This window comes from Ailuropoda melanoleuca, chromosome 2, assembly GCF_002007445.2.
Source record: "Ailuropoda melanoleuca isolate Jingjing chromosome 2, ASM200744v2, whole genome shotgun sequence".
NCBI lineage: Eukaryota > Metazoa > Chordata > Mammalia > Carnivora > Ursidae > Ailuropoda > Ailuropoda melanoleuca.
The window spans coordinates 165446939-165464446 of record NC_048219.1 but is presented as its reverse complement, the minus strand read 5'-3'; the positions used below and the strand labels follow the sequence as shown (position 1 = coordinate 165464446).

The 17508-nt window shown below is 38.9% G+C and overlaps 1 protein-coding gene across 2 annotated transcripts; it reads right to left on the bottom strand.

Moving 5' to 3' along the window:
* Positions 1 to 4680: 4680 nt before the first annotated feature.
* On the bottom strand, positions 4681 to 16901 carry BZW1 (basic leucine zipper and W2 domains 1). 2 transcript variants are annotated; one of them, XM_034654927.1, is made up of 12 exons: positions 16751 to 16901; positions 15447 to 15520; positions 13310 to 13486; positions 11620 to 11714; positions 10450 to 10515; positions 9730 to 9865; positions 8775 to 8884; positions 8577 to 8633; positions 7869 to 8129; positions 7207 to 7345; positions 5568 to 5690; positions 4681 to 5139 (listed from the first exon to the last, which is right to left on the bottom strand). In XM_034654927.1, exons 2-12 carry the CDS (start codon positions 15508 to 15510, stop codon positions 5108 to 5110), a joined length of 1260 nt encoding a protein of 419 aa, XP_034510818.1. In that variant the 5' UTR covers positions 15511 to 15520; positions 16751 to 16901; the 3' UTR covers positions 4681 to 5107. The 2 variants fall into 2 exon arrangements, with proteins under 2 accessions (XP_034510818.1, XP_034510819.1); XM_034654928.1 differs by lacking the exons at positions 8577 to 8633; positions 8775 to 8884; positions 9730 to 9865; positions 15447 to 15520; positions 16751 to 16901 and having other exon boundaries at positions 7869 to 8432; positions 11709 to 11714; positions 13310 to 13387.
* Positions 16902 to 17508: the final 607 nt, after the last annotated feature.

Genomic DNA, 17508 nt, shown 5'->3' with positions numbered 1-17508 from the left:
ACACAGAAATAATGCAGCAATGTAATTACTGGTTTGGATGGCTGTACTTGATGTGGTTCTGAGTGCCAACAACTATCTGGAATATCAGCTATCCAGTTTTCTCCATTCTTCAACTGTTTGCCATGCTGGGGTCCATTACTCCTAACTAGAATGGAAATGAGGTGTATTTACAGAGAAAATATGCTTAAGATGCCAGAGAACACAGAACACCTTTTTGAAGTAATAGAGGCTTCAGTCTATAATGGGTCACCTATTTCCCCAACAGGTTAACCTCTAAGTCAACTGCTTAAGCACAGCCTTCGGCATTTCAGCTTTAAAAAATAGTTTAAACTATTTTTGTCCTTAGATATTGTCAAACAGTTACACTGACTGGAAACTCCTGAAATGGGATAGCTCAATTATATTTAATAACTTTGTCACACTCCAAATTCACTGTATACACTTAATGCATAGTTCCCAAGCCTGCACTAAACAGCCATCAATCAACATTCTAATTATGTCATAGTTTGAACAAGGTATTATTGGTCCCTCCAGATCGTCTATAAAACAAGACTCAGCATTTTGTTCACCACTGTTTCCTCTATGGCACTACAGTGGGCACCACAAGCAGCCGAGCTTTTCATTTAAATTATTTAAAATTACTAAGTTGACAGTGATTGAGTGCATTTGTAAAGTATCCTCATCCTTTTTTCAATTCATTAAGAGGTGAGACTATACTCCTAGAATAAGAAAAAATTCTTGTACGTGCATGGAAAATAAAAAGATTGGATTTAATAAGTCAATCAGAGAAAGATAATTATATTATCTCACTAATATGTGGAATTGAAGAAAGCAAGCAGAGGATCATAGGGGAAGAAGGGAAAAACAAGACGAAACCAGAGAGGGAGACAAACCATTGAGACTCTTAACCAGAGGAAACACACTGAGGGTTGTTGGAGGGGGGAAATGGGGTAACTGGATGATGGTCATTAAGGAGGGCATGTGATGAAACCAGCACTGGTATTATGTAAGACTGATGAATCACTGACCTCTGTATGTCTGAAACCAATGCATTATGCTAACTAATTGAATTTAAATTAAAAAAGGAGATTAAAAAAAAAGGATTGAAACTGATATGGCTGTTCACTGCCCAGTTAAACAGGGAGAAAAAGTTGGGAAGGAACAGGGAGTTGGGAAGCCTTTCTAATCCACACCATGTCATGCAATTATGCATGATTCGGTTTAGACACAAATCCACTGCAATTCATTTTTAAACAAAAGCCAATTATAGATTCACTATTCAGAAGTTAAAAGTACTTATACCTTCTGGAGTCCACTTAAATAAAGCCTACTGAAAAACTTATTAAATATATTTTAAACCTTTAGGCCTCAGTAGGCTGGTGAATAGAAACACCTTCAATCAATACTAATGGACTAATACTTCACATTAAAAAAATCATAGCAAGGCAATTTACCAGAATTCTCATATAAATGCTTAACCTATTTTACGTGACACCTGTAAATAGCATCTGAGGAAAATTTTCACAAAGGTAATTCAGTAGTCCAAGTGATAATGCACACTAAAATTTTGGCATCTGTTACACTTAAAGCCAACCAGTATTTGTCAGTTCCCAATCTCCTGTAAAGTTTCATAAGTAAAATTTCAATACCATTATACACGTTATGCCTAACAACTTTAATTAAACCATTCACCTAGGATTTTAATTGATTTTTATAGATTAGAAGGACCCCAAATGATTCTATTTATGATGCATTTACAATCAAGTAAGAATCTGTTAAGACCTTCAAAGCCAATGGGGAATGGTATGTCTGTTGTCTATGGTGGGCTGGGGTGTAAAGCCCAACTGTTAAGACTGGCAAAAAAAAAAATACTGTCTCAGGATATGGATACACATAAAGATATGTCTGCCAACGCAAATGTCTATTATTACGTCCATTCCCTTTAAAAAAAACATAGTCATGCATTTGCAATAGGGGTGATGTCTCTGCCAAGTGGGACCAAAAACAAAAATCAAAAAAATCATTCTCACTCTTTTTCATGTATAAAGCAGATGCATTTCCTCTCACCACCATCACTATGCTATGTCAAAATATCCTGTGGCATTTTTGGTATTTGGAATTTTTCTAAGAACAGAATAGTTAAGTACCTCTAGGACAATACTCCCAGAATAATTAAGATTAAGAAACCTATGGTCAGCTCTAAACACACATTTAATTATGGCACCTAAGGAGACATCCTTAGAAACCAACACCAAGTTTGGAAAATCAACTAACACTTATCCAATCGTAATTACAATTTTAACATCTAGATTAAGCATTACATATTTGAGGGCATAGATGGGCATTGGCAGCTCAGTTCCAAAATTACCGCTTAAAATTCAAAATGAAAATCTGCAGTCTATAGGAAGCATTCCCTTTCTTTACGCTATACTGTCACAGGTGACTTACCCATTTACTATAATACTGTAGTAAATACTACTTTGTCATTATGAAGGAAAAAAAACTATGATCAGACAAAGATCATAATGTAGTTCTGGAAGACTACACACTCTTTCACTATACACAGTATACAATAAAATAGGGTACACTTTGTACAACAGTAACATGCAATGGTTTGGCTGTAGAAATATTAAATGTAGTTTCCGCTACATCAGAATTCTGTGTGGGTGTTTACAGTTTGGGAATCATAAGGATGAGGACAATTATTCAATGCTTACACAGTAGAGACGTCTGAACGCATAACATACAGCTACTCCTTAGGTATTAACATGGAATATATAAAAAAAATTAAAGAAGACTGACCTATAACCTAAGTGTAAGGATGGACTTTATTTTTTAAAAAAAGTCTTTTGAGGACTACAAATTACAAAGTAAAAGCAGATCACTACGTAGAAACCTAGTGAATACATTTTGCCTGTGCATGAAAACTTTATCAAAATTATTCATTTAACAATTTCACCCCATTCACAATGGTATCAGTTATAATGTTCTTCTTAAGGTTATATATTACACGTTATTCCCTCAAGATGAACTTTTAAACACCAAATTCTTGGCTCATAGAATGGCACCTTTGAGAGGGGCAATTACTATTCAGTCTCTGGTGGCATTATTCCAAGTTAGTTTCTTTCATCGAGGAAAAAAAAAAACCTTTAAAAATGTTCACTTTAACATGAAGTCTCTCCATCAAAGTGGTCGTATTTTGATTTCTAATGACTACATATATATATATATATATATATATAAAATATATATATGGGTAGCAGCAAGAAAAGAAAAATGGAAATTAAAAGGCAGCCATTAAAATAAATGGATCAATCATATAAAAGAGATATTTGGCTCATGGCAATTTAAAAAGATGGCAACTTGGGTATGTTAATAGCCAGATGCTTGAGCTGTGAGTATGTTAAGAGAATGAAGCTGACCCAGTATGATCAAGTGGGAATATATTACCATTGCACTTCATTCTTTACGACAAATACTCTAAGCCAAAAGGAAATGAGTTACATTTAGAGTCTCAATTAGAACACGCTGACCACTTAACATTTAACAACTTACTGGGTTTAGTAGAGTCATTTCCTTTACTCACACTATTTTTATTTATTTATTTTTTAAAAAGTAATCTCTACACCCAATGTGGGGCTCGAACTCATGACCCCGAAACCAAGAGTCAAATGCTTTACTGACTGAGCCAGCTAGGCACCCCTAACTCACATTATTTTGAGTCCTTTCCTTTTAATCGAAGTGCATGACAAATGTAAAATACTTTAAATGACAAGATTTTTCTAACGTACATTTGAAAATGGCTGTAATGAGAAGAATATCCACCTGTTTTGCCTGGAAAGATACAAACTGAATACAAAAGTTTCTGAATGGGAAAAAGCTCAACTTTCTTCTTCCCACCACCTCTGCCACATACAATTTCCCAAAAACTCACTTTTACACTTGTTCTCTATGGCTTTACTGAAGAATGAAAACCAGAGAGCAAACAATTGAGCTCAAGGACATCCAGGGTTAAAAATGCAAGAAAGTATCAACATGCAAGCAATGGTCCAAATACCCAAGATTCATGTTAATGAATTCAATTACTGTATATGAGATTTTCATTGCGGAGCAGGGCTTTGGGCATACCAAGTTATCACACAAATCATTGCCTTTTGAGACTTTGGATACTTTTACAGTTTAATTTGCAAACAGAATTTTTATAACAAATTATTTTTAACCAAATCATATCTTGAAAACTGTTTATATAGAAAACCCAGGGAATAAAGTGAACTGTTCATTGTGGAAGGCCTTAAATTACATTATTACAGTAGAAAATACAGGAGGTAGAAGATAACTGAAAAGACTAATGCAACATTAGATTCAAATCTATAGCTCCTGTAGCTACTTAAAACATGGTTTTAGAAACTAAACCCAACATTTCCAGTAACCATAGAAACAGTTAAAATAAAATTTGCCATGAAAGCCCTTATATCATGCTTGATACAGGGAGGTAGGAAGATGTAAGAACCAGGACACATGAGACATGACATTTTATCTACAACTCCTGTTTGCTTTACTGAGGGTGTAGTTTCAAAATTCAGTCACCTTCTTCAGCTTCAGANATTCAATTACTGTATATGAGATTTTCATTGCGGAGCAGGGCTTTGGGCATACCAAGTTATCACACAAATCATTGCCTTTTGAGACTTTGGATACTTTTACAGTTTAATTTGCAAACAGAATTTTTATAACAAATTATTTTTAACCAAATCATATCTTGAAAACTGTTTATATAGAAAACCCAGGGAATAAAGTGAACTGTTCATTGTGGAAGGCCTTAAATTACATTATTACAGTAGAAAATACAGGAGGTAGAAGATAACTGAAAAGACTAATGCAACATTAGATTCAAATCTATAGCTCCTGTAGCTACTTAAAACATGGTTTTAGAAACTAAACCCAACATTTCCAGTAACCATAGAAACAGTTAAAATAAAATTTGCCATGAAAGCCCTTATATCATGCTTGATATAGGGAGGTAGGAAGATGTAAGAACCAGGACACATGAGACACGACATTTTATCTACAACTCCTGTTTGCTTTACTGAGGGTGTAGTTTCAAAATTCAGTCACCTTCTTCAGCTTCAGACTCAGATTCTAGAAAAGGGGAAAAATGCAGTCAAGCATTATATAAATATCAGAAAGCAAAAGTTCCCATTTATAATTTTGAAGCTCTTTAATTACAATTAAGTAATTTTATTAATAACCCTATATTTATGAGGGGGATATTCAAAAGCCTTCATTTGTAAATCTAGTATTTATTAAATAGTCTCAAATTTTTCAATTTCCCTCGTTAGTATGTTAGTATATTCGCCAAGCGATCAAAATACTTTAGTATTTAAAGTCAAGTTCTCCCCACGTGCCCTAAAGCAAGTGACTATTTGCAGGTCTGTCACGAATGAACAAAAATCTGTACTTCAGGTACAAAATGGTTATCTCAATGAAAAAAGGTAGCACATTCTATGGCCGCATTAAAATTAGTTCTCAGGCTTTACCAAACAAACTGCACCAAGGAAAAGACTTACCTTCTTCAGCATTTTTGAGCCACTCTACAAACTTTTTCATTTGCTCAAGGAAGACACTTTTCCCCTTTGCAACATGTGCATCTTTATACCACTTCAGAATGGGCTCTTCACTCAGGACTTCAGCTATAAAGAGAGCAATCATTATATTCGGGAGTTTTCAGGCAGAGTCAGAAGCCACCTAAAGTGCGAATGCCTGCATGGCAAAAAGAGCCTACTGAAAAGTTAAGTATAAACAATTATTGTATTCAAAACGCTCAACTGGTTTCTTCAGTTTTTAAAGGAGTGCCCTCTATTAAGAAATGTTTTATCAACTTGCTGCCAACGTATAACCTGCAACTAGGAAAAACACTTACTAAACCAGTGATTCTCTCAATTGAAGGCATTTACACCCCCCTTCGCTGGTACATCTGACAATGTTTAGAGACATTCTCGGTTGTTACACTGGGGAGAGATGCTACTCAACACTCTTATAACGCACAGGATTGTTACCAACTAGAGTTAAAGGCCCAAAATACCAGTAGTACCAAGGTTGGGAAACCTTGTGATAAACAATCAGGGATATCTGATGGATTAATTTTTTTACATGTGAAAATGGTACTGTGGTAAATAAAAGTCCATGTACTTTACAAACCCCATACTGAAAAGTTAATTAAATAAAGGTTTCTAGGATTTGTTTATAAATAATTAGAGTGGGAGGAGGATGTAAATGGGGGTATACTTTCAAGAAACCTAACTACAAGCTCTATAATACAGAAACCTAACTATAACCAAAGCATGGAATACTTGGGAATTCATGACCCTATTCTTTCTTAAAAACAAAAAATTCTGGAGATGGGGATATAGACCTCTGTTCTAAGTTTAGAATACAGGAACCAACAAAATCATTTATGAAAACTAGGTCATAGAAACAATACATGTGCACACGAACTACACTTACTGGGGTCAAACTGGTCTGATTTATGCAGAATTGAAGAAAACATTATTAGCAACCATAGTTAACTAAATATTACAACAGACGCTCTCCCAACAAAGTCCTTATCTTTATTAACCACTTTAGAACAGTTTTGAAATAGAACACAGAAAAGGGAATAATAACTGAAATAGAAGGTTTTATAATAAGCATTTTGAACTGGTCTTGAAGGACAAGTAAAGGTTTACACTGGATAATGGGGTAGGGTAAAGAAAAGTCAATTTGTCATGGGCCAAAGACTAGAGAGATGTGAAAAGTGTGTCTGGGGAAGAGAAACTGGTAGAGAATGGGAGGTGAAGTTTAAGGCCATGTCAAGAAGATTTTAGGTTTTTAACTTAATAAGGTTTAGAGATGTTTTGATATTAATGGACTAAAAAGCACCCAATTCAATTAGAGACAATTTTGTCCTATGATTAAAATATTTTATGGAGCTGATGTTCAGACAACTACTCATTGGAATTATTAGTAGTCTAGGATTTTTTTTTTTTTTTTTTGGTTAAGATTTTATTTGGTGTGGGGGGGAGACTCCATGCTGAGTATAGAGCTCCACAGGGGGCTCAATCCCAGGACCTCCGGAGATCACAACCCGAGCCGAAGTTAGACACTTAACTGACTAAGCCACCGAGGCACCCCCAGGATTTTTATCACCAAATTCAAAATTTAAATTACCTTTATAAAAAAGCACCACTATTTTCTGGAAGGCTTTCATGAAATGAATGTTGTCATAGCAATACTCCTGAATCTTCAGTAACAGAGTCAGCTCAGACTGACCTTGAGTAGTAAAGGCAGCAAGTAGAGGGCTGTATTGCTTTTAAAGGGAAAGGAGAAAAAGTTTTGTCATTTATTACAATGACCCCCCCATTTCAAAATTCCTAAAACATAGAACAGATCTTTTAAAATCACTGTGAATTATACTCTATATAGTGGAAACTAAAACAAGAACCAAATAAAGCAGAAGAATCTACTAAGAATCTAAGTCAAATAAGCAATACTGCACCAGGGATTCCAGACAACTGTCAATACAATGTTAATAATTTAGAGGATAAAAAAGAGTCCTCTTATTTTCCAATATTCCCTCAAAAGCAAACACCAAATCGCAGGCACACGCTATTTTTAAACGTGTATTTGTTTTTAACCTGCGAACCAAAGAAAGGTCAAGTCAGACTTATAAAAAGATTATCGAGAGTTTATAACCACCAGGAATAGTTGTCTACTCACTGGTGGTTATCCCCAGGAACCACAAGATGTGATACATCCTCTAAGTACAGTAACAGCTCACTTATCCCCACTAAAAAGCAGAATAATGTTTTGCAAAGGCATAGTTCTAATACCTTCAAGTGCTTGATGGCTTGCTCTGCTACAAGCTCCTCTTTTTTGTTCCATTCCACAGTGCTCATTACACTTGACCAGACTATTCCGATGACAACTGGCTCTGGGATGTTGTTTTTTTTCATCTCCTCCTTGACATATAAAATTATATCCTTAAATGGATCACCACGGGACATCTGTTCTTGAAGTTCTTTCTGGAGCTCCTTACGAGCTCCGATGGTTTGCTGATTCCGAACATATTCTGAAAGCTCTTTCAAGCCTGCCTCAGTAAAATATTTTGTGAAGTGTTCAACACTTTGCTTATTGGCAGGAAAGAGTTCCATCAGTCTGTTATCCATGCTGACTTTCCGAAGACTTGCAGCTACTGCATTGATATCTTTTTCATTTATCCATGATTTAAAGAGCTTCACAGCAAAAGCTGCTGAAACTCCTTCTTTAACCAAATTTTCATTATAAAGGCTATTAAGAATGGATGCATTAAGTGTTCCATTAGCCAGAAGAACACCAGTCAACATAGCTAGCTTGTTCCTCTCCGACTCTGAAAAACCCTTTAAGAACAGCAGCAGCTATAAAAATAAATAATTAAAGGTTAAAAGAGCAATTATATAAAGAGAAGCAGTAGGGCAAACTATACTGATTGAAAGTGTGGGCTCTGGGGTCTAACCATCCAAATTTTTATCTCAGTTTTAATACTAGCTGAGNAAGCCTGCCTCAGTAAAATACTTCGTGAAGTGTTCAATGCTTTGTTTATTGGCAGGAAAAAGTTCCTGAAAGGAGAATTCAATCTGGTTAAATGGTCTTTAATCCTACCGAGAAAAACACCTCTTTTCACAGATTAGAAATGAGAAAATTCCCTTATTACACTTTAAGTGTTGACAAGAATGAGAAGAACGTAACAAATTACAAACCATCAGTCTGTTATCCATGCTGACTTTCCGAAGACTTGCAGCTACTGCATTGATATCTTTTTCATTTATCCATGATTTAAAGAGCTTTACAGCAAAAGCTGCTGAAACTCCTGTAGAACAAAAGAGCTTACTTAACAGAAGTTAGGTGGATTTCAACACTCTATCTCCTCATTTCAACCACACAGAATTACTCACTTTACCCCTAAACTTCCTTCTGTCACTAAGCTGCTTACCATTTCACTCCAATTTCTCTCTTCTATCATTTGCTAGTTATGTATTTTTAGTTGTTAAATTGCTTTTGAAATGTGTAAAATGACGGTAATAGTACTGACACTTGACAGGGTTGTTGTGGGAAATAAGGCACATTAAATACCTAGTAATCTAGTTTAAAAAAGGTTTCTGGGGCGCTTGGGTGGCTCAGTCGGTTAAGCGTCTGCCTTCGGCTCAGGTCATCATCTCAGGGTCCTGGGACAGATCCCTGCATTGGGCTCCCTGCTCGGTGGGAAGCCTGCTTCTCCCTCTCCCACTCCCTCTGCTTGTGTTCTTGCTCTCACTGTCAAATAAATAAATAAAATCTTTAAAAAAAGTAAGTTTTTTAACTGCAGAGAATTACTTAACTACGAAAATGACAATAGGGACCTTATTTTCTTTTTAGCTCAACATTTCCCTCAACTGGAATTAATTTTTCTGGGTTTCCCTGGCATTTCTAAATATGTTATAACCACATTCTGTCTGAGCTTTGGATATTTGCTGTATGCCTAAAGAGAGCCAAAGGTATACATGAAATATCTAATTAATTTTATTAAATTTAAGGATAATTAAGAAAACTAAGACTATCACACAAGTCGCATCTACATAAACTATATCCTAGCTTTTGTATCAGTTCAGATCTTTCATGCTTATTTATCCCCACCCTCAGCCAACCAAAGACAATTCTTTACTAAAGGCTGATTACCTTCTTTAACCAAATTCTCATTATAAAGGCTATTAAGGATGGATGCATTAAGTGTTCCATTAGCCAGAAGAACACCAGTCAACATAGCCAGCTTGTTCCTCTCCGACTCTGAAAAACCCTTTAAGAACAGCAGCAGCTATAAAAATAAATAATTAAAGGTTAAAAGAGCAATTATATAAAGAGAAGCAGTAGGGCAAACTATACTGATTGAAAGTGTGGGCTCTGGGGTCTAACCATCCAAATTTTTATCTCAGTTTTAATACTAGCTGAGTGATCCTGGGCAAGTTACTTAACTCTGTGCCTCAGTTTCCTCATAAGTAAACGTGGATAATAAAACTTGCCTCACAGGGTTTTTTTTGAGTATTAAATGAGTTAACAGTTACAGTTAACATTACTAGATTACTAGGTCTGCCTATATATAAAATACCTAAGACTCCAACAGCAAATACGTCAAATTTCTTTCTCAATATGCTTAGCTCTGATCCTCTACCCACCCCCATCTTGAACAGACCCCATTCTGATCTTTAGCCTTTTGTCACTTGTTTGGACACAAAGCTAAGAAACAGTGTATAACAAATTAAACTAAATGATGTACCCCCAAACCACATTGCAGGCCTACGTAAATAGCTAATCATTTCAAATCTGTGGCAGAATTAAGATACAACGTCCTCCTCTTTGACCCCCATCTTTTGTTTCCATAAAGCATACTGTTCTTCATACCTTTTTTACTTCATCTTCAAAACCTTTCTCCAGGTATTTGTAGCGCCTGATTAACTTGTTAAAAACCTATGAAGAACAATTAAGGAATTTAATAATTTCGTAACTAAAGATGCCAGATTCCTAAAAGATCTGAGTATCTCATAGTATCTTTAGAACATCAAAGTAAACCTTCCACTGGATATGAGTTTACAGGCTGTTTAAGCCAGCTTAGGAAGAGTCTACCAACTCCCAAACCCTACAATATACTGATCTGTTAACACTTAAGCCACCCCACAATAGATTTTTATTGCCAAATGTGAAAGTAAGGACTAATTGTTGCTCAAATACAAGTCATTTACCCATTTGTAGGATATTAACAGAGTAAGATCACAGAATATAGTTCTACTTTCCTAATGACACAGACAGCAAATCTCTAGGCTAGATACGCTTGGATTCTTTGCTTACAATAACACAAACCTAACTATGTATGAAACCTTCAAATCAAACATTGATTGGTAAGCTAATCTGCCTATAACCCATTTATCTTTAAGAAGTTATATGCAGGGGCACCTGGGTGGCTCAGTCAGTTAAGTGTCTGACTTTGGCTCAGGTCATGATCTCAGGGTCCTGGGATCGAGCCCCTGCTTGCCCCTTTGCCCATCCCCTGTTCGTACTCTCAAATAAATAAAATCTTAAAAAAAAAAAAAAAGTTATATGCAGAATAATTCTATGATGGAAATCATGACAAGGATATGATTTTCCTTTTCAGTTTAAGGTTTTTCTTAGAAATGGATTAATTCCAAAGCGACAAGTAGGAAAATAACTAATTCAATCTTTTCTGCTTTGTCTTCCTTAACACATTTCATTATATTGCTCCAAAAAGTATCTCTAAATCTTCAGTTCAAATTCCTCCAACCTTTTTTTTTTTTAAGATTTTATTTATTTATGTAACAGAGAGACAGCCAGCGAGAGAGGGAACACAGAAGGGGAGTGAGAGAGGAAGAAGCAGGCTCCCAGCGGAGGAGCCCGATGTGGGAATCGATCCTGGAACGGCGGGATCACGCCCTGAGCCGAAGGCAGACGCTTAACAACTGCGCCACCCAGGCGTCCTCCTCCAACCTCTTAAAAGCAGACTACTCCTATGTAGATGGATAGTAGCTAACTGAAATAAATACATAAAGTTTCATTTACCTGAGCAAATGCTTGCATGGTCTCTAGGTCTTCTTGTGCTGCGAACACACAGACATCTGTACGCATCATGTCATCTGCCAGTGTACCACCTGGGGCTAGGGTATATTTAACAAAAAATTTGCAGTGACTTTCATTTAAATTAGTAATTGTTTCCATCTTAGTTTCTGAAAGGATTCCCATAATAAAATAAAATGACAAAAATGCTATAAGATGAGCTGAAAGCAAAGTCAGTATCTCAGTAGGAACATGGCTAGTTGGTTCAGTATTTGTGAATAAAGTGAAACAATTTAGCAACCCCCTTTAGCAACCCAAGTGAACTCACTGCATTAACCATTCAACAGTATCAAATCTGTCACACAAGTGGAGATGTTCTGAGTTGGTTTTGATAATGTAGAGAAACAACCCTTCAAGTTGCTAGAGAGGATGGGCCGTAAAAACCTACAAGTTAGAGCCCTTATCTTTTACATACATTTGTATGTATTTATGTATAAAGTGATGTCAGATATATACTTTGAAATATGGGGAGGGGGATGAAGTCAGTGAGGACATAGCCAGATTAAGACTGTTAACAATTACTGAAGTTGGGTAATAGACAAAAAGTTTTACTATTCTCTCTAGGGTATCTTCAAAAATTTCCTTAGTAAAGGTTTTAAAAAGAATTTTAAAAGCAGGCTTATTGATAGTACTATAAATAGAAAATGGGTATTTCTTACTATAAACTGGTAATGCAGTGGAAGAAATACTGGACTATGCATTAGAACATATGAACATATGTTCCTTGGTTCTACCACTGAGTAATTATCTGACTGCATGTAAGTCACTGAAACCTCTCTAAGCCTCCAGCCTGCAGGCTTACAGAGTTCTGACTCTGTCAGCCTGGCTATGAGGGTCAATAAGTTATCACTATGAAAACATTTTGAAATATCTTAAAGAGCTATGGAAATGAAATTGCCATCATCATTTGAAGACACACAGCTAAATGGCACATTCTCTTAAGATACCATGAGCTGCTGAGGGCAGAGGCAGAAGTGAGGGCAGTGCTATGCAAGAAAAATATAATGTGAGCTACACAATGTAATTTCGCATCGTCTAGTAACTTCATTAAAAATAAAAGTGTAGTTTATAATATACTCTAACCCAACATATCAAAAATATTGATTTTAACATTTCAGTATTCAAAATATTATTGAGAGGTCTTACATTCTTTTTTCTGTAAGTCTTTAAAATCCATTGTGTATTTGACACTTACAGCACCTCTCAATTTAGATTAGCCACATTCCACGTGATTGATAGCCACATGTGGGTAGTGGCTAATGCACTGAAGAGTGTAGGCTTAGACCTCAGGCATACGGAAGTAGTATTTCATAAGACAGAAGAGGTAAGGGTTTCTTCATTAACAGAGTGTACAAACACAAGCTGGAAAAATTATTGATCGGGGATGTAGTAAGGACATAGGTATCAGAAAGTCATCCCCAAATGTTATGGTTTTGTAACAGATTTTGACTATAAAGCTAAATAGGGCAAGACAATTTGCTAAGTTACTATGATCTGGGAGGAAAAAAAATGGAAAAATCCTAAGGAGGTAAAAAGCCAAAAACAAAGCCACCCCAATTTGACAGGACTGTCAAATATTTCATATTCTGGATTCCATACAATTTCTATACATTACACTCCCACAAAACCCACTTACCCAGCATTCCGCCGGCCACCAGAATGTCAAAGAGAGTTTCTGCATATCGGCGGTAATCGAGTTTTGCTCCAGAAGCATCAAGAAACTTTGCTACTGCTTCCAAATCAGTACCAGTTTCAGTTAAGCCTTGAATAATACAGTCTTGAAACTGAGTAGGGTCAAACCTCTCTTTTTCATCTGGGGGGAAAACCCCACAACATTTAGTTTTAAAAGGCTTACCAAAATGCCACAAAATCATCACCTTATGAAAGTGTAAGTACTGAATATATTAACCACACGTAGCACAATCTCATTTATTTCAACAGCTGGAAAACACAAACACAAGAAAAGACCTAAACACACACCCTGCAAATCCAAGGCATGACTGCCTAGTCACAAGAACTGTGTGGCTTTTTTCCCCACTATTTTTTCACATAAGTCTCACAAATGATGAGTTAAGTGAGCTAGTGTGTTCCTACGGCCAGGAGATAATTTCTACCCTGAATGCTCTCCTATTGCCTCTGGGTTCTTCTGAAATTTAGGACATCCTCTAAATTTCAGGTAAATTTTATTCTCGAGTGAAATTTTGTCCAAACACTGGAACTCTTCATTCTTTTAAATGCCCATAACACTACGTGGTTATTGTTGTTTTAAATCATTCATTTGGTACTTACAGTGCCTTACACACATACCCAGCCTCTACTGAGCTGCTGTCACACACTTTACGATGGCTTTGACCTATCTAGGTTAGATGCTATCTTTTCACACACTAGAGTAGTCAACTCCTCCCTGTTTGCCCAGGACTTTCCTGTTTTAGCACTGAAAAGCCTATGTCCTGGGAACTGTGTTCAGTCCCAGACAAATTCGGATGATTGTTCATGCTACCCAGAACCCCATCATCAAGAACGAGGAGGGTGTGAGTGATCTCAATCTGGACCCGGGGAAGTGACAGCTCTTTCTGATGCCAATAACAATAAAATTACTTGATAGTACCACATACTCAAGAGGATACAGACTTTCCCCCATCACTGCTAAACTGCTCTGGTTTCCAACTTCTGTTCCTCCACTTGAGAAAATTTACCAGGTTAAATCTAAAAAAATTTGCAAAGACTAGAATCGAATCCTCTTCAGTCTCCCCACTACAAGAGGACGGTCTATCATCAGGGATTACAAATACATATCTCAAAGTGTTTGTTACCCAGGGTAGAGAAACACAGTTTATAACCAATATCTGACCCAGTTCTAGTTCCTCAAAATTTCCTGTAAAATAAGGTCAATATCTGTTTTTCAACAATAACATTGCAAGATTTTTGGGAAAGTATTAAGCCAAATACAAAATATACCTGAGACGACATCTCATTTAACTTTGTATCACTAGTATAGTGCCTTGCTACAGAATTAAATATTCACCTAACCACCCACTAATAGACAGAAGCAGTTAATATAATTCTTTTTTTTTTTTAAAGGTCTTTTTTTTTTTTTTTTTTTTCAACAGAGATAGAGACAGCCAGAGAGAGGGAACACAAGCAGAGGGAGTGGGAGAGGAAGAAGCAGGCTCATAGCAGAAGAGCCTGATGTGGGGCTCGATCCCACAACGCTGGGATCACGCCCTGAGCCGAAGGCAGACGCCTAACCGCTGTGCCACCCAGGCGCCCCAGAAGCAGTTAATATAATTCTAGTAGTTTTCTTACTAGGTCTGTAAGAAATATTTAATTTCAAGACATTACAATGTGAACTCTGTTCCATAATTAACTTCCATGCATAAAGTCTGGTTTTTCTCTCACAAACCTTCACAAAGTTTGGGAGGAATTCGAAATCACATTAGGAGTTCTCCTTTCTTAACTTTTTCCCTCAAGCATAAGTCTGCCTGAAAAAAATTTAGCTAGTGAAAATGCACTCCATACTTAAAAAAAAAAGAAAGAAAAAAAAATGTACTTTCTCCTCACAATAAAAAGACCATTACATATGTTGATACTAAAAGCTAAAGGCTTAGAAAAACAGTAGAAATATTATATATCTGAAATGGCAGTCAACTAGAAATTCAAGTTTCTTTCTGGTATTTTCTCTTAAAGTTTACTATTAATCAAGTGTCTGCCAGATAAACCAAGATATAAAAGTTATTCTGGAAGTCTGAAGAGATATTAAAACAAATATTTACCTCTTTTTCTGGTTTTAAAACGCTGGCCTGATAGCGTTGGCTTTTGCTGCTTTTGATTATTCATAAAAGACACCCTAAGGAAAGAAAAATAAGGCCTTAAAAATATCAGTGCCACAACATTCATTTAAAAATCAAAGCATCAAACCTTGGTCTAGTCACTTATTAAGTCAAATGTAACACACACTTCAGCCTGGCAACAGACCTGGGGGAAATGAGGAATTACCTCTGCCTCAATTAAATTCAACTTCGAAAGCTGCATTTCTCCCTACAAGAAACACTTTAAAGATGTGGTGTACGCTTTTAAATGACTTTACAGCACCATAGTGACTGGTGGCAAATCACCCATCATAAACATTAATTGTTTGGTTTCCTCCTCGTTCCTCTTTAAATTCCCCTACATACTCCAGTATTTCTAAGCACCACAGAGGCTAAAAGAGAGTACCACCATAGTCAGGAGGTATCCAAAACGTGTACGTCAATTTTCAGACACCGTCAAAAGGCGAATCCTTTCTACAGAGGGGCTTATGAGCGGCACCACCCTACCAGTCGTGCCTGTGACTGCAGCGGCCGCTTGCACCACTCCAACCTGCAAAATGAACTGGGAGCCGGCCTCGCCTCCTTTGCCCCATTCCCTGCAATCCAAGTCTCCTCCCCGAGCACGTGTCTCCCCCTCCACACCCTTCCTGTGCTTGCGGGCCCGACCGCGATAACCCGCCCCCAACCAGGACCCCATTGGCCACCGCGGGGCGCCGTAGGGGCTGCTCCTGGCCCGCAGCCCCTTCCCCACTGACCCCGTCGCCGGCGGTGGCGGCCGCCGCAACGAGCGGACCACAGGCGCCGAGGCGCTTCGCGCCGGGGGCCCCGCCGCCCGGTACATCCGCCCGCCCTCCAGCGAAAGCAGCGGCGGTGGAGGCGGCCGCAGAGGTGGTGGCGGCTCCTCCGCCCCGCCCGCCAGAACCCCCCACGCGTACATCACCCAACAGAGGCCGCAGCGGCTTTGTTACCCAGGCCGGGCAGGGCGGCGGGGGGGGCCTGCCTCGGCCACTGCCTCGGTCTCTGATGCCGAAGCGCACACCCGAGCCCCACGTTCCGGCCCGGGACGCAACCCCTCGACCTCCCTGCTGAGGCAGCGGCGGTGGCCCTCGAATCCAGGCCCCGTATTCGGCCTGGCTTCATGCGGCGGCCTCCGCTCCGGCCCATTCAAGCCGGGCCGCACCTGACCTGCCACCCGCCCCGTCCACCCGCCCTGTCCGACGACGAGGGGCCACAATCTTGGCCAGGGACAAGAGGGCGTCGCGCCTCACCGAATTTAAGGCGAAGAGAAGAGAGCCAGAAATCCCCGATGTGGCGGCAACTGCAGCGGTGTCTCCTCTGCGACCGGAACTAACGCGAGGAGGAGGGAAGAGGTGTCACCCCCGCCCCGGCCGGCCTCCTATCGCGAGATTTCTTCCTCTAGCGTCCTCCCCCGCGACCCTCCCCTTCGCGGCCTTGAGCCTCCGCCTTTTCCATTCCGTGGGATTCGGGGTGGGAAAGTAGGAAAGGAGAGGGAGGAGAGTTTTCAAGGCTTCTTTGTTTCTTTATTGGGTTCCAGGTTTTCCGGAAACTAATCCTAGACCAGCCTGTCTTTTTTCCATCTCGGCTTCATCCGGCCTCTTAGCACATGGAGGGTTTAGAAGAGCCAATACCCCGCCCCCACCCCCTCCAGTCCTGAAGAAGTTGGACACGTCCTTCCCGGAGTCCCTCCTCGTAGACGCCCCCCGCCCCCTAGGGCAGGAAGTCGAAGCCCGAGGCAGGTTGCGCTTGGGCTTTTCTGGGGCGGCGAATGAGTTTAGCCTAGGTGGTCCTCTGGTGACCTCTGCTCCTGCCAGGGTTGGTAGAACTCGCCCAGGCTAAGTACGAAGCGGGGTGACTGCTTTGCGGTACTGGAGGTGTGGGTCGTGCACTGCCTGTCTTTGGGGAGAGGGAGATCCAGGTGGAGGATCAGAGAAAATTCTGCCCTCCTACTGTGGTCGCTACTCCTTGAAGTGGTCTTTGTCGTTTTCTCCTGAGCGTGGTGCTTGCG

Coding starts and splice junctions, on each gene's coding strand:
- BZW1 (XM_034654927.1), bottom strand. CDS start 15,510: ATGAATAATCAAAAGCAGCAAAAGCCAACGCTATCAGGCCAGCGTTTT. Junction 8,885..9,729: donor TGAGAATTTGGTTAAAGAAG/GTAATCAGCCTT, acceptor TTTGTTCTACAG/GAGTTTCAGCAGCTTTTGCT. Junction 5,691..7,206: donor AGTGGTGCTTTTTTATAAAG/GTAATTTAAATT, acceptor CTCTCTTTATAG/CTGAAGTCCTGAGTGAAGAG.